Source organism: Mustelus asterias, chromosome 3 (assembly GCF_964213995.1).
Source record: "Mustelus asterias chromosome 3, sMusAst1.hap1.1, whole genome shotgun sequence".
Classification (NCBI taxonomy): domain Eukaryota; kingdom Metazoa; phylum Chordata; class Chondrichthyes; order Carcharhiniformes; family Triakidae; genus Mustelus; species Mustelus asterias.
The window spans coordinates 30,865,603-30,883,568 of NC_135803.1; the positions used below are offsets into that span (position 1 = coordinate 30,865,603).

General features: G+C 39.7%; 1 protein-coding gene across 2 annotated transcripts in view; it reads right to left on the bottom strand.

Annotated features, from left to right (window-relative positions):
• Nucleotides 1-17,966, bottom strand: part of abcc5 (ATP-binding cassette, sub-family C (CFTR/MRP), member 5) — a 110,532-nt gene that overhangs the window by 20,127 nt on the left and 72,439 nt on the right. For both annotated transcript variants that reach the window (XM_078206917.1, XM_078206918.1), the window contains 6 exons: nt 15,489-15,673; nt 10,185-10,331; nt 8,644-8,773; nt 6,811-6,964; nt 1,772-1,900; nt 175-361 (listed from right to left, as the gene is read on the bottom strand). In XM_078206917.1, the coding sequence (XP_078063043.1) occupies nt 175-361; nt 1,772-1,900; nt 6,811-6,964; nt 8,644-8,773; nt 10,185-10,331; nt 15,489-15,673 (932 nt within the window). The remainder of the gene's footprint in view (nt 1-174; nt 362-1,771; nt 1,901-6,810; nt 6,965-8,643; nt 8,774-10,184; nt 10,332-15,488; nt 15,674-17,966) is intronic.

The window sequence follows — 17,966 nt, forward strand, 5'->3', positions numbered from 1 at the left end:
AACTATGATATCCAATGAAGGTATGACCTTCTTAGTTTGAACTATTGATCACTCAGCCATAAAAGTAGAGAAAACCAAAGGAATTCAAACCATAAAACAATTCAGTGCCACATATGGAAGAATAGTAAATATCAATACAATTTAAATCTCTTGTTCACAATATTTTGCACAAACCTGGACAGCATAGGAAATGGCAAGTCCTGCATAAGCTGGCGGAATGAGTCCATGCATTAAAACTATTATCACTGCAGTTGTACCGATAAGAGCAATACTGACTATATCCACTCTCACAGCGAGCCAGCGCATTGCACAGGTGAACAGGAAGAATGGAGCCTGATTAGCATCTAGCAGCTCTTGGTACCTGAAAAGAACAGACAATAGTTCAAATGAACCAATCAGAAGCAAGTGTGCAATGTCATTATGTCAAAAGTGTGTCAGAAATTGACATGGCATATAAATGGAGAGGCGATGGCCTAGTGGTAATTATCACTGGACTATTAATCCAGAAACTCACCTCATGTTCTGGGGACCCAGATTCGAATCCCACCACGGCAGATGGTGGAATCCAAACTCCATAAAAGATAATATATCTGGAATTAAGAATCTACTGATGTCCATGAAACCATCGTCGATTGTTGGAAAAACCCATCTGGTTCACTAATATCCTTTAGGGAAGGAAATCTGCCATCCTTACCTGGTCTGGCCTACATGTGGCTCCAGAGCCACAGCAATGTGGTTGACCCTCAACTGCCCTCTGAAATGGCCTAGCAAGCCACTCAGTTTCAAGGACAACTGGAGATGGGAATAAATGCTGGTCAGCCAGCGATGCCCATGTCCCATTAATGAAATAAAAAAATCAAATTTTCTACTTCAGATCACCTTACATCAAGGATACAGAATGTGCAGCTTGTTGTGTTCCTGTCAGGTGTAAGAAACTAATTGCTTTTAGGAAGATTTCAGATCAGTTTCTGATAACATAATCTTTAAAATTTATTTTTTAAGCAAAAGTCCTGAATTCAATAAGTAATTATTTTCTGCTGCAAAGGAGTTGACTGGCTTTAGTGCAAATTAAATTTGCAAGTGTGAGCAATACATAGAACATAGAACAGTACAGCACAGAACAGGCCCTTCGGCCCACGATGTTGTGCCGAGCTTTATCTGAAACCAAGATCAAGCTATCCCACTCCCTATCATCCTGGTGTGCTCCATGTGCCTATCCAATAACCGCTTAAATGTTTCCAAAGTGTCTGACTCCACTATCACTGCAGGCAGTCCATTCCACACCCCAACCACTCTCTGCGTAAAGAACCTACCTCTGATATCCGTCCTGTATCTCCCACCACGAACCCTATAGTTATGCCCCCTTGTAATAGCTCCATCCACCCGAGGAAATAGTCTTTGAACGTTCACTCTATCTATCCCCTTCATCATTTTATACACCTCTATTAAGTCTCCCCTCAGCCTCCTCCGCTCCAGAGAGAACAGCCCTAGCTCCCTCAACCTTTCCTCATATGACCTACCCTCCAAACCAGGCAGCATCCTGGTAAATCTCCTCTGCACTCCTTCCAGCGCTTCCACATCCTTCCTATATGAGGTGACCAGAACTGCACACAATATTCCAAATGTGGTCTCACCAAGGTCCTGTACAGTTGCAGCATAACCCCACGGCTCTTAAACTCCAACCCCCTGTTAATAAAAGCTATTATAGGAGAGACTCAGTGAATGAACTATTTCCCTTTCACTCTCACCCATTTTGGTGTATTGTACTAACCTGCGTCGGTACTCTCCAGTTTTGTTGTAAGCATGGATTGTGGTTAGCCCCTGGATACTGGACGTTACATGCGACAGGAAAGGAGACTGAGTGATATTGTCCAAACGCTTTAATTCTCTGATAAAAATCCTGCAAATTAAGTTTTTTAAAAATCCAAAAATATTAAATACAAGAAACAGATACACGTTCCTCACATTTGAAACATCTAAGTATTAACTTCCCAAGTTTTACATATTTTACTTCATGTTTATCTTAACTATTAATAATGGACTGCTGTTTGGTAATTTCGCTCCACATTTTGCCACAAACTGTATTAAGTTTCAAAGTAATAAATGCAATAATACTCCTTTTTCAAGAATACATTTCTAATGTCCATCATAACCAGAATATTTTCTCCTCCCATACACATTGCCCTTTCATGCCAAAGAACTTACTCTATTTCAATTTTCACGACAATTTTGTTTCAGCAAAAACACACTTTCACTCTGAATGTAACACAGTAAAAGTTATTTCCCTTCCTGAAGTATCCACAAGGATATTTTTCATCCAAGATTGGATAAAAAAGGGCCTGCATAGTGTCTAGTTATGTTACCACATCTCTGAGAAGAGTTCCACACATCCGCATGACTTGGCCTTTATGCAAGAAGTTAAAACTACACTCTGGGTATCTCGCAATGACAGGGGAACCAAACTTTCTGAACCTTAGAGCTGCAAATGATAATCTCCAGACATTGGAGAGCAGCAAAACAAGGAGAACATTTGCAGCCACACTTATGTCACTATTGCACACACTTGTGTACCCTCCCTCCCCATTCAGGCTCCTACTCACTCAACTGTCCTCATAACTTAACCCTTTAATCCCGGATATCATTCTGGCTAACCCATGCAGCATCTCAAGGTGAATGTATCTTTCCTAAGGTGCTGTGTCCAAAACTGAATGGAGTATTTGGATGGGATCAGACACAGGCTCTGTGCAACTAAAATATCACTTTGTCAGTTTGTACTGCAACTCCAATTATAAGGTTAGAGTTTCATTATCTTTTTGATCATATTTTGTATGTGTGTACTATCTTTTAGTGATGTGAACACACGAGTCTCCTCCAGCACTCTCAATCTCTCATTAAGGACATATTCTGATTTGCTTTGTTCTGGTCACAAGTGTATTTCCTTACACTTTCCAACTCTAAACTCTATCGGCTGTAGCTTTGCTCAGTCAGTTTATTTCAGCTGCCTCATGTTACCTTCAACCATATTTACATTTGTGAATGGTCCAACAGAGTTTCTAGCCTGGCTACTGGACTATTCTTTTGCTGCCTATACCAATATGGTGAGTGACACACCTCAGGTTTGTAATGAATGTGCACTTCCTGCCACACAGGAGACTGCGATACAATTTCTAGCCTATGCCTCCGAGCTCATACTTTTAGGAGAGGTGAGGCCTTCAAGTACATGTTACAATGAAGGCGCAAAAGGTAATTCAATTGATAAACTTATTATTTATGATGAGATACATTATTTTGTTTAAACTGCTTTTAGGCATCAAAAATGACATGTTAGAGAAAAAAATGAAGACAACAAAACTCAGATGACATTGTGAGTAGATTAAGGGAATTTGGGCCAGTTTGCAGAATTACAAGGCAATATACTATCAGGTCATGTGACTTTTATAACACTGCGAAATGCCTATCATATGGCACCTACAGAACTGACAGGTAATACCTTGCATGCTGTTAAGAGAAAGCTATGCTAGGTGAAACTGTATTTCAATTCCACTTCATTTAATTAAAAATTAAATTTTGTGGTTAAAAGACAGTCTGCTCAGAAATTTGCAGAAACAGCTACCATCTGGGGAACATCAATTAAGAGGCCAATCAGGAAGGTTGATGCTTACCATTTTCATAAAAGATAGATTTGAATTGTGTGTAAGCTCTGACCTTCTAATAAAAATGTTTATGTTATATCCTGTGACTTTGGTTAGAGCCTTTCATTCCATGTTACTTTGAGATTGTTAAAGAGTTTATAATTAAGGATAAGATGACTAAACACTTTGAAATTTTTCAGCAAATAGAGAGCACCAACATGGATTTATAAGGGTTGCTCATGCCTATGAACCTGACTGATATTCTATTGAGGCAATAAAATAGTGGACAAGGGAATGACTATGGATGTTACTTATATGGACTTTCATAAATTATTTGGAAATGTCCTTCATAAGTTAGCTAAAGTTGATGCCCATGGAATTGAAGGCAAATTATTAACCTGGCTAGGAAATTGTCCAAGAGGCAGGGTAAGTTGGTATAGTGGACAACTATTCTGAGTTTGAGAATATGGCTTGTGATGTACGGCAAGGATAAGTGTTGGGCTCTCAACTATTCCTATATTCATTAATGATTTAGACAATGGGATAGAGAGCCATATATCCAAATTTGCTGACACCACAAGATAGGTGGCACTGGAAGCGGAAGAGTAAAAATGCAAAACGTTATTGATAGATTGTGTAAATGGACAAAAATGCGGCAAATAAGATTTCAATGTCGGCAAATGTGAGATCCTCGAACTTGGACGTAAAAAGAAAGAGCAGGGTACTTTCAAAATGGTGAAAATTTAGCAACTGTAGAGGTCCAAAGAAACCAGAGTGTTCATGTACATTGATCATTAAAATGTCACGGTGAGGTACAGAAGGGGGGGGGGGCTGAAATTTAGACGGTGAAGGAGTAATTTTATCAAAATTTTCAAGATCTTAAGGAGAACACAAGGGGCAAATGGAAGGAAACTATTTCTGCTAGTTGGGGAGCCTGGAACCTGGGGCTATTGTCTAAAAAAAAGCTAGACCTTTCAGGAGTGAAATTAGAAAACACTTCAACACATACAGTGGTAGAAGCTGGGTACTCTCTTTTGCAAAAAGCAAGGTGTATTGGATTAATTGTAAACTTTAAATTAGAGGTTAAAAGTTTTTTGTTATCCAAAAGCAATAAGGAATAGGGCATACTAAATACATGGCATCAGGCCACAGATCAACCATGATCTCATGAATGACCTTCTCGTGTTCCTATAAAACAGTGAGTCTTTGGATTGTTGAATTAATCATTGTGAACTGCCATCAATTAGGTAAATTGAGAGTAGGCTACCCAGCAGCTTCAGCTCAGAAACTCTAACGCAAGATTTCCTGCTACCTTTGCATTGTCATGTGTTTTGTTTTGTGCACATCTTCTTTCTCTAACAAATCTATAAGGAAAGTCTTTATGCCTGGAACTCATATTGCCTGGCAGAAACAACAGTTCCAAGTTCACTTCTATAGTATATTCTCTAACATTGCGCTCAAAATCAAGAAGAATTTATAGAGGTATTTTTAATTTTAAATGTGGAAATTGGAATTCATAATGAAAAAAGTGATAAAAACAACAGAGACTCAAGTGGCACAAACAGATGTCCAACACAGATGCAATTTTCTAAATATAGTCTGATGTACTCAAATGACTTTGATTACACAATTCCAATATTTATGTATATACGAGTCATTCTTGTACGGTGTTATTACAGAGTGAAGACAAAGTAGGGGATTACAAGTGAGGAGATCATTTGATTAGCATGAGGCATGAATAAAGCTGACCCTTCTATCAGAGCTGGCACAGCAGGAAGATAAACCACATATACAGGAGGAGAGCAGTTGGGTGGAAAATAAATCGAGGGGATGGAAGATGGGTGCAGGGGATTTTTCCATCGTCGTCAAAAATACCAGTCACGCTATATATCCTAACAGATTGTTATTGTTAAAATGTATGTAAATACCACATTCTTCAGAATGTTGAATGACAGAGGACTAGCGGCAGCAAAGTGGGGATGAGATCAGAGCTGCACCTGATGTCTCTTTAGATTTGCAGCCAAATGTTCAGGGCTGGTTCGCAGAATGGGGCTGACTGGCTATGACAAGAGGCAAGGGGAAGGGGGGAGAAGAGGGTAAACATTTTTCTGGAGTCACAACCTATTTTAAGTCGGTGGCACAGTGGTCAACACTGCTGCCTCATAGCACCAGGGACCCGGGTTCAATTCCAGTCCTGAGTGACTATTTGCATGCAGTTTGCACATTCTCCCTGTGTTTGCGTGTGTTTCCTCCTACACTCCAAAAATGTGCAGGTTAAGTAGATAGGCCATGTTAATTTGCCCCTTTGTGTCTGTCCCAAGATGTGGAGGTTAGGGGGAATAATGGAGTAAATGCGTGGGGTTACGGGGATAGGGCAGGTGGGAGGGGGGTAGGACTGGATAAGATGCTCTGTTAGAGAGTCAGTGGAGACTCGATGGCCGAATGGCCTCCTTCTGCTCTTAGGGATTCTGCAATTTTTTGAAGCAGCTATTCCCCCTCACATCACATTAGCACTTTTAAACCAGAGAGTTCAGTGGGAGTTCCACTACAATGACGTCAAGAGTAGGTTCCAGAGCATCAGAGAATGGGACATGCGTTGATTAGAACCCCAAGTACTATCGTGAACTGGTAAGACTACTCTGAAACAGAACTTGACCGTAGCAAATATACAAACTTCATATCAATAAATCCTGGAGTAGAAATGCATATATAAGAAATATTGAAGACATTACAATACACTTGTGCAGTTTTAAATTTTTCCAGACATGTATCTTAACCTTCAGGCATGAATTTAGCTTGTTCACTGGTCCTTGTCACTTGTGCAACACAGTTTCCCATCTGTGCATAGCCAACAGCTGAATTTATTTTGAAATTGGTTTTGCTTTAAATAACTAGAACACAATGTATATACGTTCTTTCCAGGGGAACAGTTAAGAAAACACTCTGCTGTTAACAGGTCCATATTCCAGTAGCAGTAATTTACCACTCAGGGTGAGCGAACGGGAAGTAATCTGGTTAAGATCTGGAAATTGTATTATTTTTACCAAAATGGATTCAAGCATGCAGAGGTAGACATCAACAATATGCAAACATTCAACCTACAATACCATGAATATAATCATGCACAGTTGTTTTTATGAATAACAAATGATTATGTAAGTTTATTTTTTATGATTACCTTGATACCTGGTTGAGAATCATGAAGATGATGACAAGAGGGCCAACTGCAACAAGAAACCATGGAAAGACAGAACCAACTACACCAATGCAGAAAAACACCAGGATAACGTTCTGAATGAACATCTCTGCTTGGAAAGGTAGCCGTGTATCCACTAAGCAAATAGAGGGGGGAAAAATGCATTTTAGATTCAGGGAAACAATTGAGAATTCAAGAACTATTTACTGTAAACAAGAACAAAGAAAATTAGAGCACAGGAACAGATCCTTCGGCTCTCCAAGCCTGCACCGACCATGCTGCCCGACTGAACTAAAACCCCCTACCCTTCAGGGACCATCTCCCTCCATTCCCATCTTATTCATGTATTTGTCAAGACACCCCTTAAAAGTCATTATCGTATCTGCTTCCACTACCTCCCCCGGCAACGAGTTCCAGGCACCCAGCACCCTTTGTGTAAAACATTTGCCTCGTACATACCCTTTAAACCTTGCTCCTCGCACCTTAAACTTATGCCCCCTAATAATTGACTCTTCCACCCTGGGAGAAAGCTTCTGACTACCAACTCTGTCCATGCCCCTCATAATCTTGTAGACTTCTATCAGGTCGCCCCCTCAACCTCCGTCATTCCAGATAAAAAACCAAGTTTCTCCAACCTCTTCTCAAAGCTAATGCCCTCCATACCAGGCAATACCCTGGTAAATCTTTTCTGTACCCTCTCCAAAGCCTCGACATCCTTCTGGTAGTGTGGCGACCAGAATTGAACACTATATTCCAATTGCGGCCTAACTAAGGTTCTATAAAGCTGCAACATGACTTGCCAATTTTTAAACTCAATAATCCAACCGATGAAGGCAAGCATGCCGTATGCCTTCTTGACTACCTTCTCCACCTGCGTTGCCACTTTCAGTGACCTGTGTACCTGTACACCCAGATCCCTCTGCCTATCAATATCTTAAGGGTTCTGCCATTTACTGTATATTTCCTATCTGTATTAGACCTTCCAAAATGCATTACCTCACATTTGTCTAGATTAAACTCCATCTGCCATCTCTCCGCCCAAGTCTCTATATCCTGCTCTATCCTCCGACGGTCCTCATCGCTATCCGCAAATCCACCAACCTTTGTGGCGTCCGCAAACTTACGAATCAAATCTCCAAATTTCCTCCAAATCATTTATATATGTTACAAAGAGCGAAGTTCCCAGCACTGATCCCTGAGGAACGCTACTTGTCACAGCCCCCCATTCAGAAATGCACCCTTCCACTGCTACCCTCTGTCTTCTATGACCGAGCCAGTTCTGTATCCATCTTGCCAGCTAACCTCTGATCCCGTGCGACTTCACCTTCTGCACCAGTCTTCCATGAGGGACCTTGTCAAAGACCTTAATGAAGTCCATGTAGACAATGTCCACTGCCCTACCCTCATCAATCATCTTCGTCACTTCCTCGAAAAACTCGATCAAGTTAGTGAGGCATGACCTACCCTTCACAACACCATGTTGCCTCTCACTAATATGTCCACTTATTTTCAAGTGGGAGTAAATCCTGTCTCGAAGAATCCTCTCCAATAATTTCCCTACCACTGATGTAAAGCTCACCGGTCTGTAATTACCTGGACTATTCTTGCTACCCTTCTTAAACAAAGGAACAACATTGGCTATTCTCCAATCCTTTGGGACCTCCCCTGCAGCCAGTGAGGAGACAAAGATTTCTCTCAAGGCCCTGGACTATTACACATGTGCACAATAACCAAACAAGATGTACAGGAAGCATGTTTTTCTAAAACAGTAACTTTTTTTTGCTGAGACTGCATTAGTCAGCATACTAAAGATACCTTCATCCATGTCCTTTGAGAATCTATTTAAGATTCGGCCAGAGGGAGTGGTGTCAAAAAACTTCATGGGGCCCCTGAGGATTTTGTGAAAGAGTTCATCATGAAGCCTGGTCGAGGCTCTGAGTGTTCCCTTCAAAAGAGTTATAGAAATCATAAAAGTGTTAATTTTGCATGTTTTCACTTGTTTATAATGTAATACATCTTATGTGGAATTTGCAGGAAAAGATCATTAAGCCATGGTATGAATTACAATCACTGATAGACTCAATGTACCAAGTGTTTTCTTATCAAAAAAAACAATTTCACAGTAATTTCATTGTCGTGTTAATGTAAGCTTTACTTGTGACTAATGAATAATAAATAAAATAATCCGAAAGAATCATATTCCGAATGAAAATAAATTTACAAGATTAACCCAGAGCAAACTTGTGCAGAACTGAATATTAAAATATTCAAGCCTCAACATCCAAACCCTTTTCAGCAACTACCAAATGATAGGTTATGTATCTCTTTGGGTACACTTCATTTGTGGAATTTAAATATTCCCTACCAGAAACAAAATTGTAAGGAATTATGTCCTTTTTCCAAGAGAAGGATACATAATGTTTTGAAGAACAGTTTAAGATTCTGATGCCCATGCAACAATACCAGAGATCAGGATGAAAATTTATTTCACAAAGTTACTGTGATGGTGTTCATTTAGAATCCACTTGCGCTGAATAATGGAAAACTGTAAATGACAAATGGGACCATAATGAGCTTGGTTTCTACCGCAAGACAGCAGAGGCTGAAGATAGTGAAGAAGAAAAAAAATCTTGACTGAAAAAAACCTCAACTGAAATGTTTGAAGAACTCAATCTTTGCCATTCTGATATAAATCTCATTAATGGAGTTTTCTCAAAGTCATTTAGTTTCCTATTACCAGAAACAATCAACTCGTGACAAGAACTGCCATTTCTCAGTGGCAAAGCTATGAAAAAATAGTTTATCAGCTCTAAATGCAAAATCTGGTCAAATAGAAGTTGATCCCTATGGGACACAACTGAACTACAACTTCAGATGCATACAAGGCTAACGTAATCAACATATGGTCGCCTGTCTACTATTCCGTAAGACTGAGAATTAGAGGGAACGATGAAATAAAAAAACAGTTGCAATAACAATTTTAGTATTAATTGTCTGGTATTGTGGAAGAATTCACCATTTGGTAACCCTTTACTTAAGAAATCATTCAAGTCACCAATAATCCCAATATCCAACCAATAAGAATGCATTAAAGAACAACAAGCAGCAGTCTTATTGGCTACATTAGCAAGGTGCTTAACTAAAGAGGTTACAGCTCAAGAAAAGCAATCCTCAGCCAATGACAACCTCACCTGTTTGCTATATAAGTGCTCTTGGATGTACCTTAAGGACTCAATCAAAAGTCTCTGATGCCAAAAGATATTTAAAAATATCAGAATTCTAGAATGAAAAAGTTTCTTCTATAAAAGTGTGTGTGTTGCACGCCTCCTTAAATTTGTAAATCCATATTACTGTACCTTAACAAATACAATGCCACGAACTGCCTTTATAATCAGCATTACTGCCATAGATAATGCATAGATCCCTGCATAATAATGCAAATGTGGGTTGTCCTTCATGTTCTGATCTACATACGTTTCATTCTCCAAGGTTACAGATATGTTCTGGAAGAAAGTGCAAACATCAGAATTTTTGAAATCCCATCAGGAATATTACAATAGTCTCTTGCTAGAATGAATTCCTCCATAATTTATGCCAAATCAAAATGAACCACGTTATTTGATCACACCAAGTTGCAGCAACTAAACGCCATCTTCTGGAACAGAAAGTTGGTACTGTTGACATCATTTTTGTACAAACAGGAATTTGGTACCCACTCCATCTATAGGTGCATATGTAATGTTGCTCGTGTCATCACTGTGCACCCTTTGAACACTCGTCACCCCTTTCTCACCGCCCGCTTGCTGTCCCCCACTGTACACAGCGAGGGAACAGGACAGTGAGCAGGAGAGAAGATGGCAGTGAGAGGTGGGATTGGGACAGCCAGTGAGGCAGCAAGTGGGGCGTCGAGCAAATCACAATCCTAGGATTGTTAACTGAGATTTTGGGGTTCAATATTCTGTGAAAACTGAAATCCTCAACAAGGGTGAAAAAACACATTTTATTGGTGCTCACTTAGTAAAATATATTTACATCGCTCATTATTAAAGATGGCCCTATTCTGTGATGCAGATGTCACAGGCTGTGACATCAGGTTTAGGTGTATTGGCCAGCTAAATTGCCCCTTCGTGTCCCAAGATATATAGTTTAAAGGGGATTAGTGGGGTAAATTTGTGGGGTTACGGGGATAGGGCTTGGGTAAGATGCTCTGTCGAAGAGTCGGTGCAGACTCGATGAGCCAAATAGCCTCCTTCTGCATTGTAGGGATTCTGTGATCACAGGCACAGCAATTACATGTCTGGTGAATACGACCTTGCATTTGCAGTGGTAGCAAACGCAGCTGCAATTTAAAGCAAGAGGCTGTTTCCATGCACAAATTAATCATGAATGGGTAGTCTGAATGTTATACAGTGGTACATTCATAGACTCCACTCAAGCTCTTACCAAGGATGCGGCACTGTCATGAAACATGCCATACAATTAATAGTCATGTAACTTTGAGGGATGATTGAGAGAGAAGGTAAATGAATGCTGTGGGTTAATAAGGGGCAGCCAGCACCTTATTATTAAATATTTATTAAAAGCAAATCATGTCTCAATAGCTAATTGAGTTCTTTGATGATGAAATAGAGGGGGATGATACAGGTAGTCCAGTGGATATGGGCTTTTATTATTTATTCAAGGGATGTGTGTTTCGTTGGCTAGGCCAGCATTCATTGTCCATCCCTAATTGATTTTAATAAGATGATGATAACTGCCTTCTTGAACCGCTGCAGTCCATATGCATAGGTACACCTACAGTGTTAGGGAGGGAGTTCCAGGATTTTGATCCAGCAATGATGTAGGAATGGCGATATAGTTCCAAGTTAGGATGGTGAGTCATGTGGAGGGGAAACTTGTAGATGGCAGTGTTCTCATGCATCTGCTGTCCTTTTCCTTCTTGATGGTAGTGGTTGTGAGTTTGGATGGTGCTGTCTAAGGAGCGAAGGTGGATCCAAGTATTTGGGAAGAAGGCGGAATCAGGCTAAATGAGCAGCTATGATCATAATGAATGGCAGAGCTGGCTCAGAGGGCCAACGAGCCTACGCCTGCTCCTATTTTCTATGTTTCTATGACCAGATAATTTTTTTTGTGATGTTGATTATGTCATACATATTGGCCAGGACACTGTCAATAATGCTTTGTACTTTTTCAAAATAGTGCCATTAGTGGATCTTTTACATCCACCTCAGCAAGCAGGTGAGGCCTCTGTTTAATGTCCCGTCCAAAACATGCCAAGTCTGACAGTGTAATTATGTGGGCGGCATGGTGGCACGGGGCACAATGGTTAGCACTGCTGCTTCACAGCGGCAGGGACCTGGGTTCCCGAACAGGTGCCAGAGTATGGCGACTAGGGGATTTTCACAGTAACTTCATTGCATTGCTAATGTAAGCCAACTTGTGACTCATAAATAAATAAAATAATGCTCCCTCAGTATAGCATTCGGGTGTCACCTTTGATTTTTGTGTTCACGCCTTGGAGGGGGTCTTGAACCTTGTGATTCACAGCTACCAGTGGCAATAAAACTCCACCCACATTGTCTGTACCTTTAAGACCTGGCTGGCTGTAGAGATTTGCATTCTAATTAGTATTCTGTAACTTGATTTCTGTGTCTCTGTGCACTGTTGGAGAACAGATATCCACTCCATTTGACGAAGGAGCTGTGCTCTGAAAGCTTATGGTATTTGCTACCAAATAAACCTGTTGGACTTTAACCTGATGTTGTGAGACTTCTTACTGTGCTTACCCCAGTCCAACGCCGGCATCTCTACATAATAAAATTAATCACATACTAGGGAACACACTGTACACATTTCTCGACCTTTTGGCTAAGATTAAGCGTCAAATCAAGGTCTGGGTAGGGTGCAATGCCTTTTCTTCTCTTGTATGTCTCTCTTGTAGGGATCATGAATTGGATTCAATTTGAATTGGTTTTTGGAGCAAGCAAGGAGATGGTTTAAGGGCTTGTGCTGTCCACTCATGCGGTTTGTAACTTTAAGAATGAAAACAGCACTAAATTGTCTATTCTAAATCCACACTCCTAGATTTTCAAAATTCTAAACTGTAAATCTGACCAGAAATGGGGACACTGAGTTAACTACTTCCAAGGTTCAAAAATATGTTCATATTTGAATCAGTTTTGGGTACTTCAGTAGACACCTGGATGTTGAAATCAAATTAATTTGGTTGTTTACCAAGGCACTATTTATCAAAATTTCCACACCAATTTGTCACAAGAGACTGCAAGTTATTACAAGTGATCAGATATTGCTTCTGTGTCATGGGAACTGCCTCTATGTTCTGGGCAACTTTTATCTTTTAATCAACACCCAAAATAAACAACCTGGGAATTTAATTCACTGCTGCTTGTGGGAGCTTATAGTATGTAAATTAACTGCCACATTCACTATATTGAAATAGTGATTACACTTCAAAAATACTTAATCGGTTGAAAAGTGCTTTGGAATGTCCTGAGGTTATGCAAGGTGTTACATAAATGTAGGATTTATTTTGAGAGTTTTAAAAAGGGCCGAGATCTTTCCAAAAAAATTCTAAGTGCCAAACAAGCGAGAAAACAGAAGAATTTTAGACATTTTTTGAGCAAGTTTGAAAATGCAATCTTATGACACTTGTTACTTTTTTGGATAGAAGTGCAATTCTCATCACTGAGGGGTTCGAAGCCTAAGCTCGCTGGTGAAGCCGACTGCAGACTGCTTGGGGTGCCATTGCGCGGGTGTCCCGAATCGCCCCATGTTCCTCTTCCTTCCCTCTCCCAACTGAGCTCCCTCCCCTCCGAGCCTCCCCCTCCATCATTATCCCAACCCCACTCAGGCTTCACCCACTTGGCACTGCCCAGCATAGTTATGGTGTCAGTGGGCAGTGCCAGGGTGCCCCATGGGCACTGCCAGGCCAGCACTGCCCCATGGAGTTTCAATGGCCTCTGATCTCCCGGCGTCACCATCACATGTGGTCCCCATTAGTGAGGACCATAAGTGATTCTAGTCAATGAGAGGTCGCGCCGTGATGGGAAAATGGCTTTCGGCGTGAGGCTGGTTCACACTTGGTGCGAAAGCCTTGTATGCTAGCTTCCCCACTTGCTGTGCCGATCGACTGGCGCAATGAGCCGGAAAGATCTTGCCCAATGTTTTTAAACAAGATTTGAAATACATCTCGTTTTATACAATTGAGAAGTAGGTAAAACGAAAAAAAAACCTAGACTTTTGAAGGAAATGCAATGCCAAGAGCAATTGAAGGAATATGTGGGTTGGGGTGATGAGAGAAATGCAAGAGTTACAGGTTAGGCAAGGCGAAGTGAACAATTACGTCAACTTCAGTTTGCTTCTAACCCAAACCAGATTGGTAAGTTTTCCATTATTTTTAGGCTTTACTCACCAGAGTGATTAGGTGTATTGGGTATAGTGCACCATGATGATTCAGCCAAGATGTAATTAGCAGTCTGGAAACATTCAACACTCAGGAGCATCAAAATGTACTCAAATGTTACACAACACAGGATCAAAAGCATTAAACAAAAACAAAATCCTGCAACTCCTTTCCTAACACCCTCATTAGGAGTACCCACACCAGGCACATTGCAGCAGTTCAAGAAGTAGATCACCACTACTTTCTCAAGGGCAATTATGAATGGTCAACAAATGATGACATTCTCATCCCATGAAAGCAAAAATAGAAATCCTTCACCTTCTACTTCATGCAGCTTAAAATGCATGTTTTTGTAAGTGCATAATTTTTACTTGGCTTTCTAATTAATTATGAGCAGAATTCACCAATGCTGGTAGTTTTATGGCATATCATCCTCTTCCTATTCATCCATATTTGAAAGGCTCATGGCAACATCTATCCAATAGCAGGGGTAGGGATCAACTCAGGTAGCTGACCAATATGAATAATTTGAAAATAAATCCACAACTCCCATTTCAAAAGCTGACCTTGTTTTAGAAGTCACAAGCACTTCTGAAAATCTATGAAAAAGTTTTGCTATTTTAAAAAAATCATTTAATTTAACTGTTAGATTAACAAGTGGTGAAATATTTTCCCATGTTAGCAACAGAATAAACTGCAGCTGACAATAAGGCAAAGGAATAAAGAACAGCAAATGGTTGTGACGTTATACGCAACAGACACTAGAGGCATGGTGTCATGCTTTAATGGTGACTGTACAAGAAGACGTTCAGAGACAGTGGATATTTTTTCCCCAAGTTGGGCAGGTTATTGATAGAAGTTGACAATAGAGTTAACCAGTGGGAAAAATGCCAACTAAAAATGTTGAGGCATGGAAATTATTTTATTTTAAAGCTATAAAAAGACTTGCATTTATATGGTACTTTTCAGCACCACTGGACATCTCATCACACTTTACAGCCAATGAAGTATTTTTGAAGTGCATCCACTGTTGTAATATAGGAAATGCAGCAGATAATTTGCACACAGCAAATTCTCAAACAGCAATGTGCTAATTACTAGGTAATGTGTTCTTGTGATGTTGATTTGAAGTTATTCAAAATGAGTACAGAGTAATCAATTTCAGTTCAATTTAATTATTGTTTCCTGTAATATATATTTTCTTTAAAGATACTGGCAACACAGTCCTACTTCTTACCCCACTGCCTGCATTGATCCAGAAGCTAAGCCACCAGTTGTTAAAGGCAATGCTCCCGACATTCAGGACAAAAAGGATCATCACAAGGAAAAATGCAAGAGGGCCTCCTGCTGCCTGGATGTATGCTCCATACACAGCCCACGGTATGGAACCTTTCCCTTTATCTTCCGATTGTACGAGCTGATCTAGAAACAGAATAAAAGGAAACATGTACATTAGCTACTATTAAACATAGTACTAATATATCCTCAGTTTAATTACTGATTACTGCTGATGAATGGGACAACAAATTTCAATCAGCAAAACAAATTTAAAAACTTTGTGGATTCTGACACATGCTTTCTTGCAAATACAAAACTTCACGCTTTGAACTACAAATAATCCTAACCGATTCAATTGTGACAGAATTATTTACATAATACTGCTGAAACTAAATAGAGCATTTTAACCATGATATATCAACTCCTTTCTTAATATCTATCACAATATATATTTAAATTTCCTACATTCTGATCATTTAAACTTATTTCTCAGTCTGTTTAAGATTGTGCAATGCACCTTTAGTCATGGGATAGATTGTTAAGCCAAAGAGAGAAACTTCAGGCAAATCAGTCTTGTGAAATTTATTACAGGAACTTATAACTCCTTTAAATGTATGGTATTGCTATTTTTGTTTAATTACTATTGATAAGTTACTAAACTGATTTCCATTATATAGCCTTGTTTAGTGAAGTGCTCTTTCCATTGTCTTCCAAAATCAAGGAACATAACATGCATGCAGAAGACATAATCTATAAACCAAAATACCTGGTTTTAGATTTAATGATGTGGAGATGCCGGCGTTGGACTGGGGTAAGCACACAGTAAGAAATCTCACAACACCAGGTTAAAGTCCAACAGGTTTATTTGGTAGCAAATACCATAAGCTTTCGGAGCAGAGCTCCTTCGTCAGATGGAGTGGATATCTGTTCTCAAACAGGGCACAGACACAGCATTAGATTTGCATTCTAATCAGTATTCTGTAATTTGATTTCTGTGTCTGTGCCCTGTTTGAGAACAGATATCCACTTCATCTGACGAAGGAGCTCTGCTCCGAAAGCTTATGGTATTTGCTACCAAATAAACCTGTTGGACTTTAACCTGGTGTTGTGAGACTTCTTACTTTAGATTTAATGCCAGGACAGGCTACAAATGACCCATGAATAGGGCAGATAAAGGAACCTTTTGATCTTGTGAATAAAGGATCACTTACAGGAATGGTCTGAGATGCTGAACACCCTCTAAACCCAAAATGTCCCAAAAAGAATAAAAACCCAGAAGTACAACAATATTGTTTTACTTGAAAATTACTAAAATATTACAAACAAGGTTTGCTCTGCATGTTTCACACTCGGAATAATCTAGTATCTTACAAATATTGGGGAGTAAATAATCCAATAGTAAATGCTAATTTTGAAAAAACTTCAGTCTGCTTTAACAGAGTAACATTTTTTATTCATCCTTAGAAACATAGTTATTTATTCCTCATAAAAAATGTAAACCACACAACATAGGAACATCGGAATTAGGAGCGGGAGTAGGCAATTCAGCCCTTCAAGCCTGCTCCACCATTTAACACGATTATGGCTGATCTTATTCTGGTCTCAACTCCACTTTCCTGCCTGCTTCCCATTGCCCTTTATTCCGCGTTTCATCAGAAACATACCTATTTCTTTCTTGAATCTGTTGATTGATTCTGCCTCCATTACACTCTGGGGCAGAGGGTTCCACAGATTCACATCAGTCTGAGAGAAGTAGTTTCTCCACATCTCAGTTTTGAAGCTAACCGCCACTCACTTTACATTTATGACCTCTTGTTCTAGACTGTCGTACAAGGGGGTACATCTGTTCAATTCCACCTTATCAATCCCCCTTAGCTTTTTATATACCTCGATCAAATTCCCCCTCGTTCTACTGAACTCCAGCAAGTACAAGCCCAAGCTATTCAATAACTCCTTTTATGATAGCCCTTTAAAAGCATTTGCCCACTGCTGGGGGTTGTGGGGATAAAGGGAAGGTAAAAACAAATCACAGAAATGTATGGCATTCTTGGTTCTACAGGCACAAACCACAAACAGAAGTTTTGAGCTGCTTGAAAGCACACCCACCAGTAGCTATTTTGAATTATGGATACAAGGTTAATCAATTAGACCATCCATTAACCTTCAACTATAAAATAACTTCCTTTGATAGAGATAAAACCCATCCTAATATTTTGAGATACTATGACCAGATAGAAGTTCATACCAAGTCTGGTTAGTCTTAAGTGGAGTTGCTGGCTGGACTTTAACTATATTAGTTGTTTATTGCTGTTGCCAATTTTTGTCAGCTACACTCTTGTTGAAGGTATCTTGTAAATTTTATTTTTAAAAAGGAATCAGTTTTTACAACAGGGAAAAAAGAAATTGTACAGGTTTATTTATTAGTTTCACAAGTAAA